At 38.9% G+C, this 27099-nt stretch overlaps 1 protein-coding gene across 2 annotated transcripts in view; it reads right to left on the bottom strand.

Moving 5' to 3' along the window:
• Window positions 1–399: 399 nt before the first annotated feature.
• ass1 (argininosuccinate synthase 1) overlaps window positions 400–27099 on the bottom strand; it is a 141860-nt gene continuing 115160 nt past the window's right edge. For both annotated transcript variants that reach the window (XM_048559123.2, XM_048559124.2), the window contains exons 12-15: window positions 25958–26089; window positions 16826–16982; window positions 5174–5239; window positions 400–581 (exon numbers count right to left, since the gene is read on the bottom strand). In XM_048559123.2, the coding sequence (XP_048415080.1) occupies window positions 530–581; window positions 5174–5239; window positions 16826–16982; window positions 25958–26089 (407 nt within the window). In that variant the 3' untranslated portion in view covers window positions 400–529. The remainder of the gene's footprint in view (window positions 582–5173; window positions 5240–16825; window positions 16983–25957; window positions 26090–27099) is intronic.

Genomic DNA, 27099 nt, shown 5'->3' on the forward strand with positions numbered 1-27099 from the left:
CATCTTCATCAGGCATGGCCTATTCTTTTAAAATTCCATGCAAGACTTCTATCTTTCCTCCTTCTTACAACCTTCACCTTATAAAAAAAACCAGGGTGCCATTTTCTTTTTTGCACTTCAACAGTAAACTGTGTTATGGGTCTTAGACCTTTATTTAAGCTTATCGTAACATTAATCAAAATAATGTAACAAGTATATTTAAAACTATAAAATGTAATGACTTAAAACACGTTTAAGAGTTCTGAAAAAAAAAATCACTCAAAGTATTAACTTTAATTCTGTCTCCAAAGATACTGCCAGATCTGTTGCATTTTTTCAAATACTTTGTTTTTATTTAAGAAACTTCATCCTTAATTGTTACTTAAAGAAAACCACACAGAACCAAGTCAACCCTAATAGTTTTGTGTTCAATATGATTTATTTTATTTAAACTAAAACCAGTAATATACAGGGGAAATCCACACTTTGCTTTCAGAAAGTTTCATATCCTGTAAAATTCAAACATGTTGATGTCAAAGCTCAACCTCATTCACTCAGATTTTGGAATCGTGGAACTCTGGAGGCGATGGTATTCCTTCAGTCTGTTTGAAAACACAATGGGATCCTTAGCTTTTTATGTTAAAACAGAGAAACATCAAAAATGTAGAAATTTGGCTTTATACAGATAAACAGAAATCCACAAACTTCCACTCAAAACTCTTGCCAGTTCTTTCAAAAAGGCATGCCTGAATCCATTATTGGAGCTTTTTGATGTGAGCATGCTGTATACAACAAGGCTACACAGCTTGACTGATGTGATATGCTCTACTTTTGCACTATAATGGTGTAGTGACTGTAACAGGGTCAGCCAAGTGAACTCCACAGGATATGAGTTCCCAGACTGGGGTGTTAATCTGGTCCAAGTAGGAAGCCCTGGCTAACTAATAAAGAACAGGATTGCCAGTTTCTCTCCACGTGTAAATAAAGGGTGACCACATGATGGAATATTGGCCTCTGTGGAGGTATTTCAGTGGCAATGAGAGAAAAGCACACTCCTGAAGAAAATCGCTCAGGCAATTGTTTTTGAGTTGGGGCGAGCATTTCTGGCCATTATTTGGGAAGTTTGACTTATTCAATCCTGCCATCAAAAATTGGGCCTAGTACACGGAAAGAGAAAATTGGAACTGCAGATGCTGGAGAATCCGAGGTAGCAAAGTGTGGAGCTGGATGAACACAGCGGGCCAAGCAGCATATTAGGAGCACAAAAGCTGTCATTTCGGGCCTAGACCCTCCATCAGAAAAGTTTCTGAGGTACTAGACACTAAAATCTTTCAACACGTGATGAATTTAGACAAGGGATATTACAACTCTAAACCATCTCTAATTCTGAGATAACAAGGTGTATAGCTGGATGAACACTACAGGCCAAGCAGTATCAGAGGAGCAAGGTGACTGATGTTTTGGGCCTAGACCCTTCTAAAGGGTCTAGGCCCAAAACGTCAGCCTTCCTGCTCCTCTGATGCTACTTGGCCTGCTGTGTTTATCCAGCTCTACACCTTGTTATCTCAGATTCGCCAGCACCTGCAGTTCCTACTATCTCTAATTCTGAGATGCTATCAGTATTACCCGACAATTTGGGAACCAAGGGAATCTGTATTGAGATTTCTAACTAGGTTAAGACAACAGGCAGAGGCATGTGACTGGTTTAACTCTTAATAAGATACTGAGAGATGATTTGGAATGTGGGATTAATGATGTAACCATGAAAGTGCCTTCTGGCTGAAGCCTAGGGGCTTCAAACAAGCACTTTAACTGCCTTGGCACTGGAAAATGCAGCAAGTGGAGCATATGAGTTGCACGCTATTCTGATGAAAGTAGACACACTCACCAGTCCAACTGAGTTTGGGGAACACTATTTACGTGAAGGCAATTACATAGCCTGACTTAGGATATAACCTGAATTCAGGGATTCTAGGTCAGCCAACAGCAAAACCCCAAAACAAAGCCAAGCTTCGGCCAAACAGTTAAGTTTCTTTAGGATCTGGCTTGGCAATCTATCATAGCTGTTGCTGGTATGTGAACTTGAGATGGCAAAAAGAGAGTCCCAAAGACCAAAACTGAGCAGGACAACTCAGACCAGTATCCACAAGAACGCACACCCTGGAGCGTCCACCTACATCTGGTTTGGAACAGTTAAATTGCTTAGCAACATTCAAATCAAAACCAATCAAAATAAATGTCTGGTTAAATGGTCACCTAGTTCTAATGGAGGTTGATGCCGACCTGGCTGGTTCAGTGATTGCTGAACCAGTCTTTCTTGATGATCTGCTAATGTGATGGAAGATGTCATCAACAGCATTATCAAGCAGCACCTGCTCAGCAATAACCTGCTCAGTGATGTCCAGTTTGGGTTCTGTCAGGGTTACCCAGCTCCTGACTTCATTACAGCCTTGGTTCAAACATGGACAGAAGAGCTGAATTCCAGAGATAAGGTTGACATCAATGTTGTAATTGACCGAGTGTAGCATCAAGGAGTCCAAGCAAAATTGGAATCATTGGGTATCAGGGGCAAACTCACTGGTGGTTAAAGTCACACCTGGCACAAAGGAAGATTGTTGTGGTTACTGGAGATCAGTCATCATGGCCCCAGGACATCTCTGCATGAGTCCCTCAGGGTAGTGTCCTTTGACCAACCATCTTTAGATGCCTCATCGATGGCCTTTCCTCCATCGTAAGGTCGGAGGTGGGGATGTTCACAGATGATTGCACAATGTTTAGCACCATTCATGGCTCCTCAGATACTGAAGTAGTCCATGTTCAAATGCAACAAGATCTGGACAATATCCAGGCTTGGGGTGACAAGTGACAAGTAACTTTCATGCCATACAAATGCCAAACTATGACCATCACCAATAAGAAATGATTTAACCATGGCCCCTTGACATTCAATTGTGCTACCATCACTGAAACCCCACTATCAACATCCTTGGGGTTATTGCTCACATCCCACAGATAAATATGAAAATAATCGCTCTGGACTTCAACCCTTAAGTTTGTGCAAGGCCTCAGCTAGACTGAGAATCTGTACCGGGAAGCCTTTACAGATCAAATGTATAACTTCAGTTCTGGTCTCTTATAAGAAGCAGCTGGTTCAGTTACCACTAATTGTGGTAAAAGATCAGGCTCATGCTTGATGTTCATAAATCTTTCAAACTATAATATGCAAATTCTAAACTTTGTTTAGTGGCACATACTGCCCCTGGCTACTGACTGATGATAGTGGGGGAAGTGAATATTTGTGGACATGGTGCCAATGAGTGGGCCGCTTTGTATCAGATTATATCAACCTTCGTGAGTATAGCTGTAGTTGCACTCATCCAGGTAAGTAGGGAGTTGGAAAATAAGAACAGGAACAGGCTCTTCAACCCCTCAATCCTATTCCACCATTCAATATGATCATGGCTGATCTGTGGCCTAACTCGAGATAACTGCCTTCACCTATATCCCCTAATACCTTTGTTTAACAAACAAATGATCTCTCAGATTGCAATAACTGTTCTAGCATTCACTGCTATTTGTGGGAGAGAGTTCAAAGCTCTAACATCCTTTGATTTGTTTATTAGTTAACAGACAAGGGCATTGCTGGGTAAGCAGCATTTATTGGCCATCCGTATTTTACTAGATGGCAGTTCAGAGTCAACCACATTGTTGTGGATGTTGAGTCACATGTAGGCCAGACCAGGTAAGGGTGGCAGATTCCTTCCCTCAAGGATATTCGTAAGCCAGATGGGTATTTCCAACAATTGACAAATGATTTATGGTCACCATTAGATTGTTAATTCCAGATATTTAGTGAATTCAAATTCCACCGTCTGTCGTGGTGGTGTAGAAGTGCTTCCTAACATCTCTTCTGAATGATCTAGCCCTAATTTTAAAACTATACCGCCTGGGTCTAGAATCCCCAACCAGTAGAAATAGTTTATCTCTATCTACACTGTCTTCTTCTGTTAATATCTTGAAGACTTCAATCAGATCGCCCTTTAACCTTCTAAACTCTAGAGAAAACAGGCCTGATCTGTATAATTTCTCCTCATAACAGGCTGCAAGGACTCAGTAAGTGGATTATTTAGTACAGGATTTCTTCCATCTGAACTGTTCTTGATGCCACTGTTTTATATGGTTGGTACAGGTCAGTTTCTGGAAAGTGGTAACACTCAGGATCTTGATAGTGTGGAATTCAGTGATGGTAACATCACTGAATGTAAAGCGGCAATGGTTTATTTGAGTCTTGTTGAATATGATCATTGTCTGGCATTTGTGGAGAGTGTGTGTATGGTTCTTCCCCCTTGTCAGCTCAAACCTAGATATTGTTCAGGTCTGGATGCATTTGAATATATGAGCTGCTTCAGTATTGAAAGAGTTACTAATGTGCTGAACATTGTGCAATCATCAGTGACTATTCCCACTTCTGACCTTATCAGTCAAATTCAGCCTTGATGTCAAGGGCAGCTACTCTCACCTCTGAAATTCAGCTCTTTTGTCAATGTTCAAACTAAGGCTGTAATCAGTCAGGCGGTAAGTGGCTGTAAAATCCCAAACGGAGGAGTGTCAGTGAGCCGGTTATTGTTCAACAAATGCTGCTTGATATCACTGTTGATGAAATAATTCCATCACTTTTTACTGATGAGCAGGAGTAGACCGATGGGATAGTAACTGGCTGGGTTGGACTTGCCCTGCTTTTTGCTCACAGGACATAACTTGGCAACTTTCTACATTGCGAGATGTAACTGAACTGAAACAGGTTGGCTACAGGCATGACAAGTGCTAGAGCATACATCTTTAAACACTACTGCCAGAATGTTGTCAGGGCTCATAGCCTTTACAGTAACAGTGTCTCCAACCATTTTTGATATCATATAGAGTGAATAGAATTGGCTAAAGACTGGCATCAGTGATGCTGGGGACCAGTGGAGGAGGCCGAGATGGATCATCTGCTCAGCACATCTACACTAAGAAAATACAGACAGACAAGTCATATTTGTATCCAACCATTGGCTAGTAAGCTTTTCAAACCTTTGGCTCATAATTTATAATCATATCCCGACCATAAAAGAAAAATGAGAAACAACTATTGATATCATAAAATACCTGGGGTAGAAGTTCCACTTTTTAAAAAAATTATAACGTCACTCACCTCAAAGAGCAAATCTTGATAAACCCGCCTGCATCAGTTGGGTTATAGTCACCCTGCACGTTCATGCTAAAAAAGGAAAAAAAAATTAATAAAACACATTTATCAACTGTTAGTATTCTTTTGCTACATTTTAGAACATTTAAGTCATGTCAGTGGGCCTTTGCCCAAAACAAAAGGACCTTCAGTCATCACCTGCTGATGCTGTATCCTAAGCGGTTTGACTGGCAATTTTCTTTTATATAAGTTGTAATTTTCCACTGCCTTCCACTCTCAGGGACAGGACAAAGAATAACGCTATTGAACCCTTTCCATTTGAGTTATTCTAAACCACACATGAGCTATTTAGCCAATTGAACTAACCAGCATCCCCATTCAAGTGTTTTTGTGAAATCCAAATGTAACCACTACTTTAATGCAGTATCCCACCACATTGTTAAAGGTTTGATCTCTCCACCAAGCTCATTTTGAGGCATTTAGGAGAACAAAGTGCTGTACTTGGAAGAACATAATGGAAGTTTATATCAGTCATTTCCCTACATACTAAACTTTAATCTTTGCTCCATTGAGATGGGCTGGCAAACAACAGCAAAAATGTGTGTTGCAACAATGCATTTAAATATATCCAATGGTGTTTTAGATAAAACCAGGCACTGGCATTGTGGTTAAGGGAGTGTTAATGAATATTTTCTATCAAATGCCTTCTGGAAGTTCACAGCATACTGCAGAAAAAATAATTAAAAAATGAAACAGCACAGAATTCTAGGTATTCTCATTAACATGGGTTGATTAGGTAGGATACAGAGAGGTATTGATAAAAGGAATGTTATCCCAGTTACAGGTTGTGATAAGTAATGTTTCCAGGATCTGCACTAGGGCCATAATATACATTTGTAACATCTGACATAAAGGATCAGAGAGTTAGGAGTCCAAATTTGCACACGACACTAAGGAGGTAGCTAAGTTATTTTGATGGGTGCGCAAGAAAAAAAGGACAGAGATCAGGTGAATAAATAAACACACACATCAAATTCAAATCAATATGTGGGGAAGCTTGAGGTCATCCGGTGTGGATCAAAGAAAGGTAAATTACAACATTTTCCTGATGGCAAGTGACCAAGAACTATATTTTGGATATTCACATACTTGCATTTTTAAAGATTAATGGTCCTATAGAAATGTAATCAATGAAATATTTGGAAAGGAGGGTCAGTTAGAATGCAAACATGTGAGAACATGATGCTTTACTTGTAAATTAGCTTGGTTAGCCATCATTAGGAGTTCGGCATTCCATTTTGGACACTTCACCTGAGCAAAGACATGTGTCCTTAGTTGTGCCCATTCATTCACCAGAATTTTGGGCTTAAATGGAAAATTATGGTGACAAGTTAATTTATTTGTACTCCCATTGGTGTAGCAGGTTGAAGGGTGCTTTGATTGAAGTCTTAAGAATGATTGAGATTCGCTGCAGTTGGGGAGACTATTTTCTCTGGAGAGGAATCCAGAAAATAAATAAAAATTCTTACAATTAGGGTCAAAACATTTTGGAATTAAGTCTGGAGGCATTTATCACTCAGAGGATAGTAGGAATCTGAAATTCCATCTCCCAAAGAAAGATGTGGTTTCTGGACTAATTGCAACTTTCAACATTGGGATTAATATTAATTAGATGGGGACAAAAGTTGGGTTAGCATCATTTGAGATGGTAGGGTCAGGTGGGGTGGGGTTTGGGGAATTAAATGTAACCAGAGGTACAGAGTAATCTTGATCTAGGTGAATGGTCTGTCCCCTTGTTCTGAGATGACTGAATCAGACTTATCAGTATTGAAGAAAAATGGGAAAATATTCATAAGGAAGAGATGGGTGTTCATAGCCTTGCAAGAAAGGTTATAGGATTTGAAGTAGTAGCAAAGACTTTAAACCAAGGCCAAGAAGATACAAGGAATCAATGCAAATTAGTTAGGACAGGGGTGAGAGGTAAGTGGGAGTTATTATGGAAAATGAAAAATGCTAGAATTTTGGATGAGTTGATGTTTATGTAGATTGGAGGATGGGAGGACTCAGGATAGTACTGAAAGAGTCAAGTTTGAAGGCAGTGCAAATGTGAATGTGCATTTAAACAGTAGAATGAATCAATTAGGTGCTGAAATAGTCACTGATATATCAACAGAATTCAGGTGAAACTTCTTTACTCAGAGTAGTTAGAATGTGTCACTTTGGACTAGTTAAGGTAACACAGGTACCCTTAAGGGAAAGTTATATTAGTAAATGAGGGAGGCAAGAACAAAATTTTCAGGTTGAGTTAGGTGAAATAGGATACAGCAAAACCATATGCAAATACTAGTTAGGCTAAATACAGTAGTCTGTTTCTATACATTAAATTCTATGCAATTCCATTTAACATTATTAAGTGATATCATACATCTTTGTGATGGAAAGGATTCAGGATTGGGAGCTCATTTTGAGATTGATTTGGACTGTAAGATTATGAAAAGTTTAAGATAATGAATGAAGGAAGAATGGTTTGGAAGTAACCAGATCAGGTGGTAAGTAGCTAAATCAGTTTGTGCCAGGAACATTTCAAGTGTGTGTCCGTTGCACCTGAGGAAGCAAAGGCTTTGTTAGGGACAAAGTCAACGATAGAGGTTAAAGAAAGTTTGAGCAGATTGAGGGCTGCAGAAACAAAGTACGAAGAGAGGCTCAAAGGCTAAGTAGTTGAAAGTTTCTAGATATAGTTGTGATATGGAGAAAGAGTTTCTTACCAGGCAGGTGCAGAAAGAATGTTGGTTGGAAGATTTGTGGAAGATGTTACTAGTGAGATGGGTAAAAGGAATGCTTGGAGATTATACTGACATGATCTTGATCACAAATGAGGCTCATGCGAGAATATATTCCCTTGTAGATAGTTACACTGGGAAATTGGTAGAAATTTGTAGACCTATGTGCAAAAATAACTTTGAGGGGGAAGAATGGCTCTCCCTCCCAAGTTTTAGTGAATGAAACTGTAACGTTACCATGAATTTTTACATTTTACCATTATTTACACTGCGTAACCATCAGTGCATATTAGACAGAAAATTATAAACTAATATTTCAGTAGCAGTAAATGATACAGTGAATTATTCACTTAGCAAGCATGCACACTTCACTACACAGGTGAACTCAAGTGGTTTACAATGCATGCAGTGCTACAAAATACAATGTAATGAGCAAACCCATTGCTTATTTTAAAAGCTACATTTAACTTCTCTTGCCATGAATACCATATGAGCAAATTGATGATGTGCGTAACTCTCCAGGGTACCTAAACTCCTATGGTATCTACTGTTTACTAAAGAGTGTTTTTTATCCAAGGTTTTGCCTACATTAATATATCAATCTGTTCTACCCTTGCTAAATGTTGGGTCAATTGCTTCAACAGATAAATCAGGATCAATAAATGGTTCAAGGATAATGTAGGTTGACAGCAACATGTCCATGAAACATGCATCACATTAATTTTACTCTTCAGACCTTTATTATAGTCTGTTAGAAGTCATGTCTAAAAAGCCACAGCATATTGACACAGCCTTTTCAATGGAAAACATTTGTTCAACAAATTGATTTTTTTTATTATTCTTTGACACTCAGGGGCAATAAAATGAAATCTCTCAGTTAAACCACCAGAGTTTTACTTTAAAAAGAAAAATTAAAAAGCCAAGTTATTGTTCTTTTGTTGACCTAGAGTATGCAAGCTGCACTGAACGCCTTCGTACAATGGGAACTTAACAACTAGAGAACATTATCAAAAGCAGCTCTGGTTGCTAGTTGTAACCTGACAATGTCAAGCATGTAGAGAACCATCAAGGCGACCTGGCCAATTAAATACACACACAAAATAAACTAGATTCTGAGTGCATGAGTAGTACAAAAATATATAACTTTTATATATAGGCAAGGTATCACTTCACCATTCAATATAATTAAAAACTAATTAGGTCACATGGTTGGTACAGTAGTCCTGCATCTCAAGCTAAAGTACATAACAAAACACTCACTTAGGTGTTTAACAAAGTAAAAAAATGCAGGAGAATCCTGCCAGGTCACACTAACACACCTACAAGTGGCTGCTGGAGCACCACTGGCATTGATCTGGTTTCAGATTGCCTATTCATACTGACAGCTGCAGATTTTCACAATAAAAATACATGCTCTAAACTAAAGTACTCTTACACTGACCACACAGTCCAATTACCACAATTTACTTCTGTAGGATAAATTTAATACCTTAGAAATCAGTTCTCAGTACAACAAACTATGGAACAATGTATTTCTGTCGCAGGATGGTGAGGCAAAAGTGTGAGGAGGAATGGAAGGAAAATATACAATTCTTCAAGATGAATAAAAATTGCTAGTGGAAATACTTCTATTGGTGTTGAAGAAAGCAGAGTTAATGGATGGAATTTAATGGTTTCTCCTAAGGCAATTTGGAAGTAGGTGACATTTAGAACAAAGAATAGTACAGCACACAGGAACAGGCCCTTTGAACATCCAAGCCTGCGCTGACACATTTTGCTCTTCCAGACTAAAACTGCATTCACTTAGAGGATCCGCATCCCTCTATTCCCTTCTTATTCATGTATTCATTCAGGTATTTCTTGAAATGCTGTTATTGCAATATCATTACTCTACCAACTCCTCTGGCTGCACGTATCAGGTACTCACCACCCTTTGTGTGAAAAACTCACCTTGCATATCTCTTTTAAACTTCTCCCCCTGCATCTTCAGCCCATGTCCCCTCATAATGGACCCCTCCGCCCTGGGAAAAACCCTCATACTTTCCACTTTATCTATGCCATTCACAATCTTATAACTTCTATCAGGTCGCCCCCTCAACCTCCTGTGTCCAGTGAAGACAAACCCAGACCATCCAACCTTTCATCATAGCTAAAACCCCCGTACCAGGCATCGTCCTGGTGAACCTTTCTGTTCTGTCTCCAAATCATCCACATCCATCTGGTGGTGTGGTGACCACACCGTACACAATGTTCCAAGAGTGGGTTAACTTTCTATAAAGCTGCAGCATAACTTACCCATGCTTATACTGAATGCCCCTTCCAATGAAGGCAAGCATGCCACAGGCCTGTTTTACATCCTTAACTACCTGCACCGCCACCTTCAGTGATCTGTGGACCTGGACACCCAGATCCCTCTAAATATCAATACTCCTAAGGGTTTTCTGCATTCACTGTACAATTTTCACCTGCACTTGACCTTCCAAAATGCGTCACCTCACATTTGTTCAGATTAATCTCCATCTGCCATTTGCTGGCCCTTGCCTCCAACAGACCTATATCCTGTTGTATCCTCTGACAATCCTTCTCACTATTTGCAACTCCACCAATCTTGGCATCATGTGCAAACTTACTAATTAGGCCAGCTATATTTTCCTCCAAATCATTTATGCAGATCACAAACAGCAGAGGTCCTAGCATTGATCTCTGCGGAATACTGTTAGTCAGAACCATCCATTCTGAACAGCATCCTTCCACTGCTCTGAAGAAGGTTCCCGACCAGAAACATCAACTTTTCTACTTCTCTGATGCTGCCTGACGTGCTGTGTTCCTCCAGGTCCACACTAGTTGACTCTGACTCCAGAATCTGCAGTTCTCAGTATCTTCGATCCTTCTACCACTACCCTCTGTCTCCTAGTTACCCTGTGACTAAGCCAGTTTTGCATCCATCTTGCCAGCTTACCCAGATATTATATGACTTCACCTTTTGTACCAGACTGCCATGAGGTACCATGTCAAAGGTTTTACTGTGGATAACATCAACCTCAATCATCTTCATCACCTCAAAAAACTCAATCAAGTTAGAGAGGCACAACCTCCCCACAAACAACCATTTTGTCTATCACTAAAGTCCATTTGTTTCTAAATACATATAGATCTTGTCCCTGACAATCTTTTCCAATAATTTCCCTACCACTGATGTGAAGCTCACAGGCCTGTAATTTCCTGGATTATCCCTGCTACCTTTCTTAAAGAATGGGACAACTTTGGCTATGCTCCAAACCTCTGGGTCCTTAAATGTGGCCAAAGGGGATGCAAAGATGTCTGTCAATGCTCCAATTTGTTTTTTTGCCTCCCTCAATATTCTGGGATAGATCCCAGAATTTAATTATTTAAGAGGATGTAAAATGGAAATCCCTTCATTTTTTAATATTAATCTGGTGCAGCAAGCAGCTAGACACCCTTCCCACTGTTATTCAAGCAGTGAGGAGTGAGGAAACAGTCACCACATTAAAAAGCTCCCAGGAGTTGGGGTGGATCTGATTGATAATAAAGGGAAGTGGAGATTATAAGGAGAGTTACCTCCTTGGTCTTTCTTTTAAAACCTGTGCCCTCTAGCCAATGAGCCCTTGTCCAATCCTCACTCACATTTTGCTGCAGTCACTTGTTGATTCTGGGCCTTTGGTGATATATCCAGGCTCCTCTGAACAATAACATTTACAAATTTTATGGTATATTACAATTTTTTAGATTTTTACGGTAATACCTCTCACTACCCACCATCTATCAAATTGCTGTTTACCTACTCAACCTCTTTACAACCTATTTGTGTCCATCTCACAGCTTGCATTCTCACCTAGCTTTGGATCACCAGAAATCTTAGATGCATTACTCTCCATCTCTGTTGAAATCATTAACTCTGATTGTAAATAGCTGAGGTCTGTGCATTTAGGTGTACAAGGTAACAAGAGGCATGGATAGAGTCGATAGCCAGAGACTTTTCCCCAGGGCAGGACTGACTGCCACGAGGGGTCATAGTTTTAAGGTGTTAGGAGGAAGGTATAGAAGAGATGTCAGAGGGAGATTCTTCACCCACAGAGTTATGAGCGCATGGAATAGTTTACCAGTGGTAGTCATGGAAGCAGAGTCATTAGTGACATTTAAGCGACTGCTGGACATGCACATGGACAGCAGTGAATTGAGGGGAATTAGGTTAGGTTATTTTATTTTTGGATTAGGATTAATCCACGGCACAACATCGTGGGCTGAAGGGCCTGTACTGTGCTGTACTTTTCTATGTTCTATCAATCCTTGCAACACTCCACTAGTTACAGACTGCCAACTTGAAAATGTCCTTTAATCCCCAGTCTTTGTCTCCTTTCTGTTAACCAACCTTTTATTCATGTCAATGTATTACTCCCAACTTCATGAGTCCTTACCTTATGTCTAAACTTTGCATGGCAGCTTTCTGAATGCCTTTAGGAAATCAAAAGTGTAATTGGATTCCCTTTACTTACCCTACAAGTTATATTCTCAAAAACTCTAACAATGCCACACAGTAGCACCAGTTCGTAGAGATCAGAAGACATTCAGTTTTATTCCTAACTTGTGTATATATCACTAAGGCAGTTGCTGGGGAGGGGGTGTTTCAGTGGGTGTCAGTGTTTTTGGACTGAAGAGTAAGTTATGTATCCACAGATATCAATGAGAAAGGAGTAGATGCAGATATTATTCTGGATGTGAGTTTGTTCACTGAGCTGGAAGGTTAGTTTTCAGACGTTTCGTCACCATTCTAGGTAACATCATCAGTGAGCCTCCGACAAAGCGCTGGTGTTATGTCCCGCTTTCTATTTATCTGGTTAGGTTTCCTTGGGTTGGTGATGTCATTTCCTGTTCTTTTTCTCAGGGGATGGTAGATTGGCTCCAAGTCAATGTGTTTGTTGATGGAATTCCGGTTGGAATGCCATGCTTCTAGGAATTCTCGCAGATATTGTGTAAGACTGGGTCTGGTGATCCCTCCCAAATGATGTAGCCTGACAATGCTCACTATCTAGGCTACTGCATGTAAATTGGACAATTGGATGAGGTGTCAAGATAATTGTAATACTGACAAACACACAATGTAAACGTCAAGAGAGGATGGAAGAAACCCAAAAACTAAAATTAATACTAATCTGTCACATCTCACACATTGCCCCTACAAGCTATCCAGTCTTGCTCATTTAAGAGCATATTCTCTCCATAATGGCTCACTGTTGTGCACCCTCTGTTCAAAGTATAAAAATTGCTTCTGACAACTCTGTACATTATTACACTCTGCAGTAGCTGACATCAGAACCAATCACAGGTCTGATGAGCAAAAGAAGTATTTATATTTACAGGGGAGTATTTCCATTGAGCACTACCAAAGGAAAAACTGTAAATGCACACTTTATACTTCAATAGCTAACAAATGAAATCTTCTGTCCAGTTTTGCTCTATTTTAAATAAAACAAATAAGAGGCAAAAACAAAAGAACGTGATTGGCTCCAGTTTATTAAGGATGTGTAAATATTGTAGGCACCAGTCCCCAAAGTGTTTAATACAGATGGTGAATGGGATACAACCTCATTTAAATAAACATTTCTAGAATCCTGTCTGACACCTATTTCTAACAATGGTCTCACCTCTCACCTAATCACATTCCCCTATCCCCTGGTGCTTCAAACTTATACCAGTTCCTGGATAATCAATTTAAAATTTTCATGCCTGATTTCAAATCCTTCCATATCCTAATTCCACTGTATTTTGGTAATCTCTTCCTTCCATCCCTCAGTTCAGGGGTTGTCTAAGACCGGTTGCAAATGCATTCCCAATTATCATTGCTCCATCATCAATGGGCATAGGCTCTAACATCTGGAATACCACTCCTACAACTCACTTATCTCTATCAAGATATTTGACCAGGTTTTTGGTCAACTGACCTAAAATCTCGTGTGTCTTGGTGTCAAACTTGGGTCTGTGGGGATGTGAGCTCAGAGCAAAAGTGATCCAAGACTTCCTTAACCAAATCAAGCTTGTCTGTTCCTCTTGGCTGCCGAGAACTTCCAAAACTCTGCAACACATGAACTGACTCTTGACAGTTTTCACCTGGCAGGATGACACTGCTTCAAAGTTGGGCTTCCAACTATAATTGAAGATCTGGTCCTGATAACATAATTGGATTGAATTTTTATATTTGAAACGAGATCACAATGCTTTTCTATTGATATTATACCCTATTCATCTGCTCAAACATCAAGACATGTAATGAATGCCTTGGCTTTTAAACAAGTTGGAGTGTTACTGGGTCACGAATTTTGAGAAACTACCTCATTGACTCTTATAAATCATATTACTGTAAGTTGGTGATAATCAAGTGCCGTATAATGAAATTAAAATTATCATGTGGAAATATTCTTGTTAGTCATGCCTTTCTAACAATCATTGCCCAGCAAAAAAAAAACTATTTTGATTTGTAGAGCTGATTTTTGTATTTCATTTTCACATGACATCTTGAGCTACATTATGAGTTATATACTATTTAGGCCTGGTTTCCCTAGTGTTGTGCAATTAATACAGAACCAAAAACCTCTCCTCCTAATTAGAGCTGCTTAACACATTGGAGCACAAGCACCAAAATGTTTGGTACATGTTTAAAGCTACATCTTGTTTTGGAAGTACTGAACTGAATTCTGACACCCTGCTCTCACAGGAATGCAAACAAGGTAAAAAGATTGTTGCAAAAATCCTTATATAGATCTCTTAGCAGCAATAGACCTGTACTGGTAATGGCTCAGGAGAAGGTCATCTCAGCTCTCAGTAGTACATATCCAGAAAAACTAAACAGAGCAAATTCAGAAAAATACCCTAATTTAATTCTTTAATTGTATTTTTTCCCCCGTTTTAAACTTATGCTTTTAGATTTTCTGCTTCTTAGTTTCCCTCCACATAGGTTTCAAAACACCACAGCAGTTACCATCCATGGGATTGATGAATTATTTGCGAGAATAAAAAAACAAGCAATTTGGAAGAATTTACAATGGTGCTGGATGTCTCTCCAGAATTCCATGCCTTTATTTTTGTGCAGTCGAGTGGGCTGTATGCCGTATAATTACATTACTTTATACCTACTGTGACCAGTCACTTCCAGCCTCCTGTACTGCTTACTGCTATTCTTTTATTAGTATGATTCCATCATCATTCAAACATTTTAAAGGCACTGATGTAGAAATTGAAAGAGAAATCACTTTGGAACTGACAGGGAATAAATGCTCCTGATTACTTTTACTTTATTCATTTAGCTCCTTCTGTGACTGTAAGCCATAAAGAAGGGGATTATTAAGGGTTACTCTGCACACATTTTGCCTACAAAAGAGATAAATCAACTGAGGTATTTATCCTACCCGATACCTTTTTTCTCAGGGATAAAAACATTTCAACGTCTTTACAATTGCAAAACGTAGCTTTGAATAAGAAAGTAAACTGCATGTGTAACACAATACCATTCTAACTCTGCATGAGTAATTGTATTTACTTATTTAAAAACAAGGATAAAGGACACTGTTTGTTGCCTTTTGAGTGGACTACAAGAAACTTAACACAGATTTGTATTCATCCACTGAATGGTACTATGGGTTATTGATCTGTATGTGTTATTGTTATCTTTTGTGTTATTGTAATTGGTGGATTAAAATCAATAAAGATTACAACATTGTAATATGTGCATCAGATGTGGACATTTTGAGTCATGAGACCGTCAATAACGATTTTCACTGTACCAAGAGCATTGCATTGCCTTTCCATACAAAACATCAACCTCAATACTGCAAACAGATTTTTTTCTGCTTGTAATATCTAATATTATACATTGTACACAGCAAATGTATGGATGAATGAGTCAGAGTTAAAGGAAATAATTTCATCTGAAGGGTCAGGGTAGCAATATAAACCCCAAAAGCCTGTAACTGCTTGACACGAAATGTTACTTCTTTTAAAACTCAATCCTAAGTATAGTATATTCCCATTAATCAATATATTTCATTGAGAGAAACCAAAGGAATAAGAAACAACTCACTTTGCCAGTTTTCATGTACTATGCAGTTATAAAAGCTTCAGAGAACTCAATCAACAGTTGCGCATCGAAAGCTTCAGTATGCTTCATACAACTTTTCTTCCAATCATATCAGAAGAATGGGATTTAAAGATTCTAATCCAAAGTTTAAAGTCCCTTTTATATCATGTAATATTGTGTTGTGAAAATGAAGTTTATGAATGAGATTTCAGACAAGTAAATCCACCAATTTTGGCGATTTAAAAATATGATCTCAAGATGCTCAGAATGAACTTCAAGTCAGTTTGCATCTGTGGCACCCTTCCACTAGAAATCAAGTGCTTAAACTGTTAAGAGACCTTTTAAGAGGAGCTCTGTTCTGATGTGACCTAACACATAAGGAATTTCCATTTTATCTTTCACAGCAATTACAAATTTACAGTGACATGATTTCTAGCTGATCTTCTTAGCTAAAGATACAAATCTTCTGCCACAATTGTATTGCTCTTATTTTAATACTTGGTTTCTTATTTTGGCATCATCTTCAAACTTGGCACACTTTGCTCAATATACACTAACGAATCATGTCTTTAATATCCGAAATGGCCTGACAGGAAGAATTACTCGGGTCCTAGATTTCTGAGAATAAAAAGCTAGATTTTGATTTCGAAATATCTTGTGGTGGGCATTTTGGAATGCAACCAAAAAGAATGAAGAATCTTAAATCAGCTGAGCTGACCTTATGGCAGGAGTTTTCACACTATCGAAACAAATTGGAGATCAGTTAGTGAGGAATGTGATGGTACATACCTGACAAGATCCTGGTTGTACAAGGAAGTAGGTGATTCACGGCCAAGAATGTAAACGTGCCCCTTAAAGACAGATATTTGAACTTTCCCTGCAACATGTTCCTGTGATTTGTTGATGCAGTGTCGTACAAATTGACACTCAGGGCTGTCCCAAAAACCTATCAAAACATGAAGAATGAAATTTAAACAAGGGAACAAATATTGAGTAAATAATCTGAAATGGTTGCAAAAGAGTAGTTTCATTGGTTAAGAAAACATCATAAACCATGATGACAATAATCATGCAATTCATAAATACCACCCAAATCTCAAAGATGTACATAACACAAACAAATTCAAGTTCACTTTGAAGATGCAAATGTATCTGCGCTGCACTCTGAGGTAGTGAAATGATAAGGCTCCAATCCACACAACACACCAACTATGGTGCCAAATATCTAACAAAATGTTTTAATGATCTGGTTATTGCTACATTTAGAAAGCTATGAGTTTATTTCCATGATTTTTAAATACATCAATGTTCACTCTTCTCCGAAAGTCCTCACGCTCAAAGCAAAGTTCATGCAAAGCTCTCTGATTAATAGACAAAGCTAATTTTCATGGTTCCAATGTATCAGCAGTAAGAACGATTGCAATAAAAAAAAATCTAGGTTTTTTTCATCCAAAGTAAATCATGATCTCTGGACTTGCAACTGTTTTCTACCAAAAGACAACATTTGTGATCATATAATAATGTTGCAGCATTAAAGTATCACCCATACCAGGTATGATATGAAATGAGAACACAAAGTCTAACACCACTAATAAAAGCTGGTGTCCGTAAACTTAGAGCGTCTACATTTTTCTCTATGAATATTGTAACATGTCGTGCATAGTTAATCAAAGCCAAAATTCCTTACTTGCTCGGTTGTTACTACAATGAACAGTGTAAGAAGTTCCAGCATAAACACTCAAAGCTAAATGGAGGAACCATGCAGTTATGGAGTTGCTCACTGGTGCCAACATGCATTTTCCTGCATGGTTACAGGGAGATGTCAGTCTGCAGTGTTTTTTAAATTCATTAACGGGATGACGCCTTGTTGGCCAGGCAGCATTTATTGCCCAGCCCTAATTGCCCAGAGGGCAGTTCAGAGTCAACCACTGCTATGGTCTAGAGCCACATTTATACCGGATCAGGTAAGGATGGCAGTTTCCTTCCTTAAAAGGACATGAGTGAACCAGATGGGTTTTTTGACAATTGACAATGGATTCATGGACATCATTAGATTCTTAATTCCGGATATTTATTGAATTCAAATTCTACCATTTGCCGTGGCAGGATTCGAACTTGGGTCCCCAGAACATTATCCTCTCCACTGTTTAACTATAGCAAAAAAAAAGTGATAAACTCAGGGATAATGTGACGCTAAGTCACAAACACAGGCTATCTTGTAGAGCCAGTAACATGTTGCAATAAGATTCAATTTTTAAAAGAGGTGTACAGTTGAATACTACTGTAACTCTTACAATTGGGCTTGCATAATACATTCCATCTAGATCAAGTATTCACAAACAAACAGCTTCATGCTGACTTCAGAGCTCAATAGGTACAACTAACCTGATTTATAGATAAAATGAGAATTAACCAGGAAACAGAATAAGGTAACTTGCAAGATTTAGATTTTCCAATCCATTTGGCACAAATTGGAAAGGCAGGCACAGTGGCACATTGGTTACTACTGCCACCTCCCTCTTGAAAGTTTCTCGATCAAACTAGGAAATGCTGGAAGAACTCAGCAAGTCTGACAGCATGTGTGGCAAGAGAAACAGTGTTAACGCTTCGAGTCTGAAGAAGATGATTCCTATCATACTCAAAACATGTGTCTTCATTCACTAATAAACCAGAATCTTTTCATTTAGTTTAAACAAACACTAATTATTGTGCAACTTGAACCAGCTATTTGAATCCATTATTTTCAACATGTTTCATTTTAAATTATTTATACTTTTTATTTACATTTCTGAGGTGGGGGTTACATTTGTTAGAAATGACACAAGAAAAAAAATTCATAACCTGTAGCATTTCGAAGTCATTACAAGGAGAGCCTCTCAAGAAAGAAAGGGCTGAAAAATGGCTTCTTTCAACATTATAAAGTCCTACCACCCCGAACAATGAATGAAGTCACAAAGGCAGTTCAAATTCATCCTGCAGCCCTTTGAGCTCCAAATGAACAGCCTGGCTTGGCCTCCTGAACAGTCCCATAAGGGGCTTCCCAGACCTTCTAGTAAATCTAACTGAATAGCTGAGACCTGACCCAGTATTTATCAGGATTGGAATCAAAGGTCCATATGTTTCATTCTGAAACATGCACGTTTTTGTTGCAGCTCACTGGTACTCTCTTTCCAAAATAAGATCTCTAATCAAAGCTCAAAAGAACTGACAGTCTCCAATTTCTCTCTTTTTTTTCTCTCCCTCTGTACAAGAAGCTGTCACTGTCAGATCGGTCTATTTATCTGGCTCAAGTACACCTTGGTAATGTATTCTCTAGTGTTCAGCTCCCTAGAGGCAGAGACAATGCAATTTGTTTTTCGTAATATCATAGAAACATCAGACAATGCTAACAATTATTCTGAGCAAGACCATAGTTTTCACATGTTATCTTTGATGCCACACTTCCCATTAAAAAGCAGTAAATAGATTAACAATGACCTAGGTATTTCTCATTTAAGCTAAAATGGATTTCTACCTTGGAAAGGGTTCTGCTGATAATGGTGGGAAAATCCATCCACAACTTTCAATAAACTAAATGTAAAACTCACTTTTGTTTTGCACTCAAATTGAGGAATGTTCATGCTGGGAATAGAACAATTTCTATTCTTCTCATCCATCAAGCACTTTTATAGCAGTTACATGCAAATACAAGTTAAAATTAAGTTCAAAACAACAACATTTACTTAGCTAGTGTGAGATTTCAATTTCCCACATCACCTATCATTCTGATTGGAGTAAAATTGACAAACTGTTTTGTGTTACAGACACAGGACCAGTAAGGGAAATGATTATAAATTATTTCACTTAAGACTTTAGAGCTTGGAGAACTACAGCAGTTTCTTCTCAGTAGGATCATTATTCAAGCTCAAAACCTAAAGCAAATGACATTGTGCTTCACATCAGGTGAACTCATTTAATGCAGAGTGACAAACCAAATTCTACCACTCTCGGGTTCCAAGTTATATTAACATGGTGCCTTTATTAAACAGTTAAGTTTCAGTTGACCACAGCAAAAGATAACAATTGTTTTTGTGACTTAAACCTTAGTTTTCTATAGTTTTGACCCTGCTCCTAAGTAGAAACACTGGTTAGACTGAACAGGGAATCTCTGACAAAGAGTCTACAGAGGCAGAACATTAACCAGAGTACATTCCATACACCTGTAAACACCATTCCTGTCCAGTCTGCTGTTACTAATGGAGAAAAGTAATTAGGTATTTAGTGTTCTTTAGATAATAAAGGTATGCAAGGTGCTGCCATTCAACTAACCTCTCATATCCTTCAATGACCCACTTAACCTTTAGAAATCATGACATAACCTTTTCCTTTCATTGTTTTCCACAAAGGGGAAAAAGAAGCCAATGTGTATCAGCTTAGTGCAGTTGAAATCCAGGTAAGTCTCCAACTCTTGGCTAAATAAATATGGGACTGTCTCAACTCAAAACCTGAGCTTGGTGTCCAGTGCAACAGGCCCCAGGTATTGACAGAAAATCTGTAATTTCAAGCACAGATCCTCTGCTAAATGAAAGAAACTCAACGATGTAGTGCAGATATAATGCTAAGCATGGGTTTATCAGGAAAGGGCAAAAGAGTTTATTTTACACAATTTTGTACTGAATATCAAAATGGAGAAAAGTTTTATTTCCCAACAATAGCAATTATAAGGACCCAAAAGGTATTTAATCTTTTGCAAACAAAAAAAAATGTTAAAATTAAACTAATGAAAACACTGCACTATTTTTTGACAATGAAAATGAAAAGAACTTGCAACCGAAAAACAAACTTTGGGCCAAGGATACTGGGCGGTGCTTTTGACATCAAGTGAATCATGCGGGGGGAAACAAGGAAACCTTCTAATTATCACTGACAGCTCTACATTGAATTATAACCAATGTTTCTCAATGCGGAACATAGACAAGAGAGCTGAAGAGTGAATTTGGCAGAGTGCTGTGGCACAAAGCCTTTGTATAACTGAATTCAACAGGTGTAAGGAGGAAACTCTTCACTGGTGGGACTGATACCTAGTGCAGAGGAAGATGGTTGAGATTGTTGATGGTTCATCACAGTCCCTAGACATCTTCTAGTCAACTTGTTCAGAGACGTTATGACACACATCTGCTGCAAATGGGTGTTGAACTCAGGTCTCCAGGCTCACAGGTAGGGATACAACTGCTGCACGACAACATCCCTAAAGTGTATGTCCCTGGATTGTCTCAAACCACTAACTTATCGATTAATAGCTGAATGTGCTGACCAATTGTGCCACAGAGACTGTCATGAGTTCCTCAGGGTAGATTTTTAAACCAACTTGTTCAGACATATTAAGATACAACCCTGGGACCAGGATGGTCTTGAACCTTGACTTCGGCTCAGAGGTAGGGACACTTTCACTGAACCAAAAGAGCCCCATAGTCCCTCAATGTAAAAGTCTAAAGTCCAACCATCTTCACAAGCTTCAAAAATAATCCTTCATTCTACTTGAGGGTTAGGAGTTGGAATATTCACTTACAGGATTCAATACTATTTGTAGTTCCTCAGATACACAGTCTGTGCCTGCATGCACACAACCTGAACAACATTCAGACCTGGACTGATGTGGCATAAAATGTTCCCTGCCATTTAAGTGCTCGTTATTGGCAACCTCAAAGAAGTGAGAATCTGCCAATCTCCTCTTGACATTCACAGGCAATACTATGCTGGATTCTCTACCATCAACATCCTGGCGGTTACCATTGACCAGAATTTAATTGATCCAACAACATAAAAACAGTGGCTACAAAACCTGATGAGACAATAACTCGCTTCTTGATTTCCCAAAGCACATTCACTGTCTACAAGGCAGAATATTTCCACTTGCAGTGCAGCTCCAATAGCAACTGAGATGTTTGTTACCCAATTGAAAACAAAGCAGCCTGCTTGATTGGCATTCTATTCACACTCTAAGGAGAGTCACACTCTTCATCATTGTTGCACAGTAGCAACAGTTTGCACCATTTACAATATGTATTACTGTACCTTGTCAAAGCTTCTTCAAAAGCACTTGTCAAAACTATGACCCTTACTAGCTAGAAGAACACAGGCAACAGGCAAACGGTTACACTATCACTTGTAAGTTCCTTCCAAATCTCTCACTATCTGGACTTCGAATCATACGATGTTAGTTCAGTGTCTCTGGCTCTAGATCCTGGAACGCTTTCTCTAACAATACTGAAATGTACCTACACCAGACGGACTGCAGCAGTTCAAGATGGCGGCTTATCATTGTCCTCAAGGGCAACTTGGAATGGGTGTTAAATGTTGATTTTCCTTGTTACACTAGCATTGCATGAATAAATAAGAAAAAGTGTATAGGTTGTGAGGCTGATGCATGAGAATATTTAACTTTGTGAGGAGATGCTACCTCTCAAGGTTGTACAAGCCTTTATCAACTACCCAGAAGCAGGATAGGGCACAAGATTAATCCATCGACATTATATCATGACTTTACAAATGTCTTAAAGAAAAGTCATTTCTCTTGGATTATTATTCCCCCAGCAAGAACATAGAGCAGTAGCAGCTCACTGCAGTAGAATGATTGCTTCATTATAATGAAAATTGTGGAGGTGGGGGGTGTGTGTGGCTTATTTACAGGTACGGAGATTATGTTCCTTTTGTCTCCAGGTCTAAACAAGTTATTTCTAATTATGATCTCACCTTTCTTTTCCGAGACTCGTGCTATTTCTTTGTAACCAACATCCAAACATTAATAAAAATAAATCCTATTAACTTCAAGCAGCTCTTTAAAAGACAATAGGATTAAACACCTCAGCTAAACCCTAGAAGGAGGATTTACCAGTTTAAAGCTTTTCAAATTATTCACTTCAAAAACAGGGAGCACTGACAAAAGCAAATAATCCTTGAACTAAGAAGTAAATTGTGGCATTTTAAAAAATTTTCTCGTGGGACGTGGAAGTCGCTGACTGAGCCAGCATTTACTGCCCGTCCCTAGTTGCCTTTGAGAAGGTAATGGTAAGCTGCCTTCTTGAACCACTGCAGTATATTTGCTGTCGGTAGACCCACAATGCCGTTAGGGTGGATATTCCAGGATATTGACTCGGCAGCAGTGAATAAATGGCAAGTTCAGGATGGTGAGTGGTTTGGAGGAGAACTTGCAGATGTTGGCGTTTTATGCATCTGCTGCTCTTGTCCATCTAGATGGAAGTGGTCGTGGGATTGGAAGGTGCTGTCTAAGGATCTTTGGCAAATTTCTTCAATGCATCTTGTAGATAATGTGCTTCTTTTCTCATCTTGCCACAAAACGGACAATCTCACATTTTCCCACTTTATACTCCATTTGCTACATTTTTGCCCACTCATTTAATCTATCCATATCCCTTTGTAACCTCCTTATTCCTCCTTCACAACTCACTTTCCTATCTATTTTTTTGTAATCAGCACATTCAGCAACCATGCATTTAGTCCCTTTATCCAATTCATTTATATAAATTGTGACAAGTTGTGGTCCCAGCACTGACCCCAAGGGTACACTTTCATCACATCTGGCCAACCTGAAATTTGTACATATAGGCTTACTGTCTGTCTCCTGTAGCCAGCCAATCATCTATCCATGCCAATATTTTACACTCTACTTGATTTTTATTTTCCACTATAAATTTTGATGCAGCATCTTATCAAATTATTTATTCTTTTGTGGGATATGGGTGCCACTGGCAAGTTGGGTACTGGGTGTGCATGCCATATTGCCCTGGAGTCAGAATGGCTTGCTAGACCATTTCAGAGGGCAGTTATGAGTCAACCATGTCACCAAGAGTCTGGGGTCACATGTAAACCAGTTCCAGTCAAGACAGAAGACCTCCGTCCCAAAAGGAAATATGCAAAATCAAAGGTTTTCTAAAAAAAAATTGAGATGGCATCATGTTTACCATTATTACCACTCATTTTTATATTTCAGCTGCCATGGTCAGATTTGAATCCATGTCCCAGGAGCAGTGGGAGAAATCAAAAACTGCTGTTGCTGGATTCAGAGACAACACAGTGGGGAGCTGGAGGAACTCGGCAGGTCACGCAGCAGCAGAGGAGCAGGAAAGTCGACATTTCAGGTCAGAAAGTTCTGAAGAAAAGTCCCAGCCCAAAACATCAACTTTCCTACTCCTCTGGTGCTGCTTGACCTGTTGTGCTCCTCTAGCTCCACACTACATTATCTCCCAGGAGCAGTGGCCTGGCTTTCAGATTACTAGTCCAGTGACATGAGCATCACACCAGCAGATTGCCATAACTCTTCTGAAATGCCTTCTTGTAATATGTAAATTCACTGATTCCTCTTTATCCACAGGACATGTTACTTCTTCAACGTTCTGACATGTGTTGGATGATGGATTTTAGGAGGTCTAATTAGACAGATTTTTCATATATAAAACTGCTTATCTTCCTGTTGTGAGGGTACCACTCTGAGCTATTCTAGGCCAATTTTTTTTTAAAATATGAAAAACATGGAGAGGAAAAGAAATGTGCAAATATTCTTCCACTAAAATTCCAAGTCACCACTCAGTGTCTTCATAAGATTATTGCACTGCTTAAGGCCAGAACTGACACATGGGCTAGGATTTTAAAATTAAATGGGATCCATATCAAGGGCAGGCAGGCTCAAAATTTGGTGCAATCTGCCTCTGTGATGGTTCACTGCCATGATCCCCACCCTGAGCTAATTTCCATGAGGGCAACTGAGGTCAATTTTTGACAGTTACTGCGCAATTCAAGCCCATCTCTCATGCTAACTTAGATTCTCAATTGGCAATGGTCCAGACATCATCGTCCAGATCAATGTGATGAGCTCAGGCCAAGAAGGGAGAAGGATCACCTGAGGGAACCAATGTCCACTTTTGATCAACCATGCACCCATAATTTTATTTGGGCTTCCTCCGTTTCTTCACCACCTCCCCATCTTCACTTCAGAAACTTCCAGCTCAGCTGGTCGGACAGCTAATCAAAGCCTCTCACTGCCTGTTACATTCATGGAGTATTTCCTGCATTTTCTATGTTTATTTCAGATTTGCACCATTTGCAGTATTTTTGTCTTAGCTGCTTTCCTCTCCTTGACAATAAAACATTCTGTTCACAACCTTATCATATTTGACCTCAAGATGTAATCTGAGCATACATACACATTCTGTCTAAAAATGTTCAACTCGTCTCTGTAATATTGCCCAATTTCACCCCTCTTTCAGCTTATTTGCAACCAAAATCCTCATTTGTGTTTCTGTTACCTCCAGCCTAGAATACTCCAATGTACTCACAAATTAAACTCCACATAAACTTGAAATGACTCAAAATTCTACCATCTTATCATGTCTTGATTTACAACAAGTTATAATCCTATCACCGATATTCATTGTCCTTCACTGGCTCCCGGTCAAACAATTCTCATCCTTCAATTCATCCATGGACTTGCCCCACACTATCTCTAATCTCTTCCAATCAAGTTATCTACGTTTCTCTAAGTGTGGCCTCTTCAGCATCCCTGAATTGAAATACGCCCCTACGTTAGGTTGCCTTGGCCCCAAGGTCTTAATTACCCTTCTTATAACCCCCCATCTCACTACTTTTTACTCCTTCTTTCAAAGACTCATTATGACCTCTCGCTTTCAACAAGCTTTTGATCATCTGACCTGATATGTCCTTATTCAGTTGTATTTGTGTGTGCATATGGTGCGCACATGTGAGACAAACTCTGAATTCTATTTCCTTTGCATTTCCACTTGAATCTCTCAAATAGATTTCAGAAAAAAATACATATCAACAGAACTGAGATTCAAGCAGCTTGACTAGTCTCAAAAGACTTCCAGCCCTTAAATTCAGTGATTTTCCACAATTTTCCGTGCTTACCATTGTACAGCTGCTCAGAAAACTTCAGTGACAGTTGCTGCTTGATTTTCCTCACTTCCTTGTCCATGGCGAAGGCCTCAATGTCCACATGAGCTTCATGCAGAATCATCCCACCTGGGGTCTCATAGACACCTAACCATTTACCGAGAGAAGAAAAAAGAAAAACAGCACAAAAAAATTATTGTTGAGTGACAAAAATAATCACTTTTCTGACAGAAACAGAGTTAGGCACCATTCAGTCCCAGCTTGCTCTAAAATGCATCTGTCATTATCTGCTCACTGGGACTCAGACAGTCCACTTCACACCTTGCAGTGAAAATTTCCAGATTCCTTGTTCTATCTGCACTCATTCTGACTAAATGACAGGGTTTAAGCACTGATCCCCTCAATGTATGCCCAGTGGCCTCCCTGAAAGCCTGTAATTAAACAACTGCCAGTGAGCAGAGAGAAACTCAGCTGTGAAAATTAAGCTGTCACCAAGTCCTCAGAGCAGGATTTCCTCTTTATCCGTTCAAAGGGAAAGCTCTTGGAAAAATCTGATTAGGTTTGTAAAATACAGCTCTAAACTCCTTCCTATGTTTGCAGTCAGTAGTGGATAAGGAGATAAAACAAAACCAAGCAGTTTTATCTCTTGGTATGGAAAGTTGTGACAATACCATTTATTTAATTACCTTAAATACTTACCAGGTGCAAAAGTATAAAAATATTTTTCTGCTCTTTTCAATCCTGATGCTCATGATTTAAATATAAAAATATGTTTACATCCCACATATCAATCTGTTAACTTTTGGAAACTCCTTTTGATATTTCTCAACATTCTTGTATATTCTTACTAATAAAATATTAACTGCATTACAACTAAAGTTCCTGAGCTTGTTTTTGATCATAACTTTTTATTTCTGGCAGGTTCACTATTGTTTGTTTATAATTAAAGGATTTTTAAATGGCAAGACGACTATTACACCAGTGTATAGGTTGTCATAGATAAAGGATTCATTACAAATTTCAAAACCAGACAGGATTTTTAACCCCAACCTAAAGTTATTGGCTTCTTGTTGAGATATACTTTGATTACAACCAGTTCTATGATATCTCACCCAACTGACCATTCAATGTGCGTGAACTTCATTTGATAGTGTCAG

Source organism: Stegostoma tigrinum, chromosome 29 (assembly GCF_030684315.1).
Source record: "Stegostoma tigrinum isolate sSteTig4 chromosome 29, sSteTig4.hap1, whole genome shotgun sequence".
NCBI classification, from domain to species: Eukaryota; Metazoa; Chordata; class Chondrichthyes; order Orectolobiformes; family Stegostomatidae; genus Stegostoma; species Stegostoma tigrinum.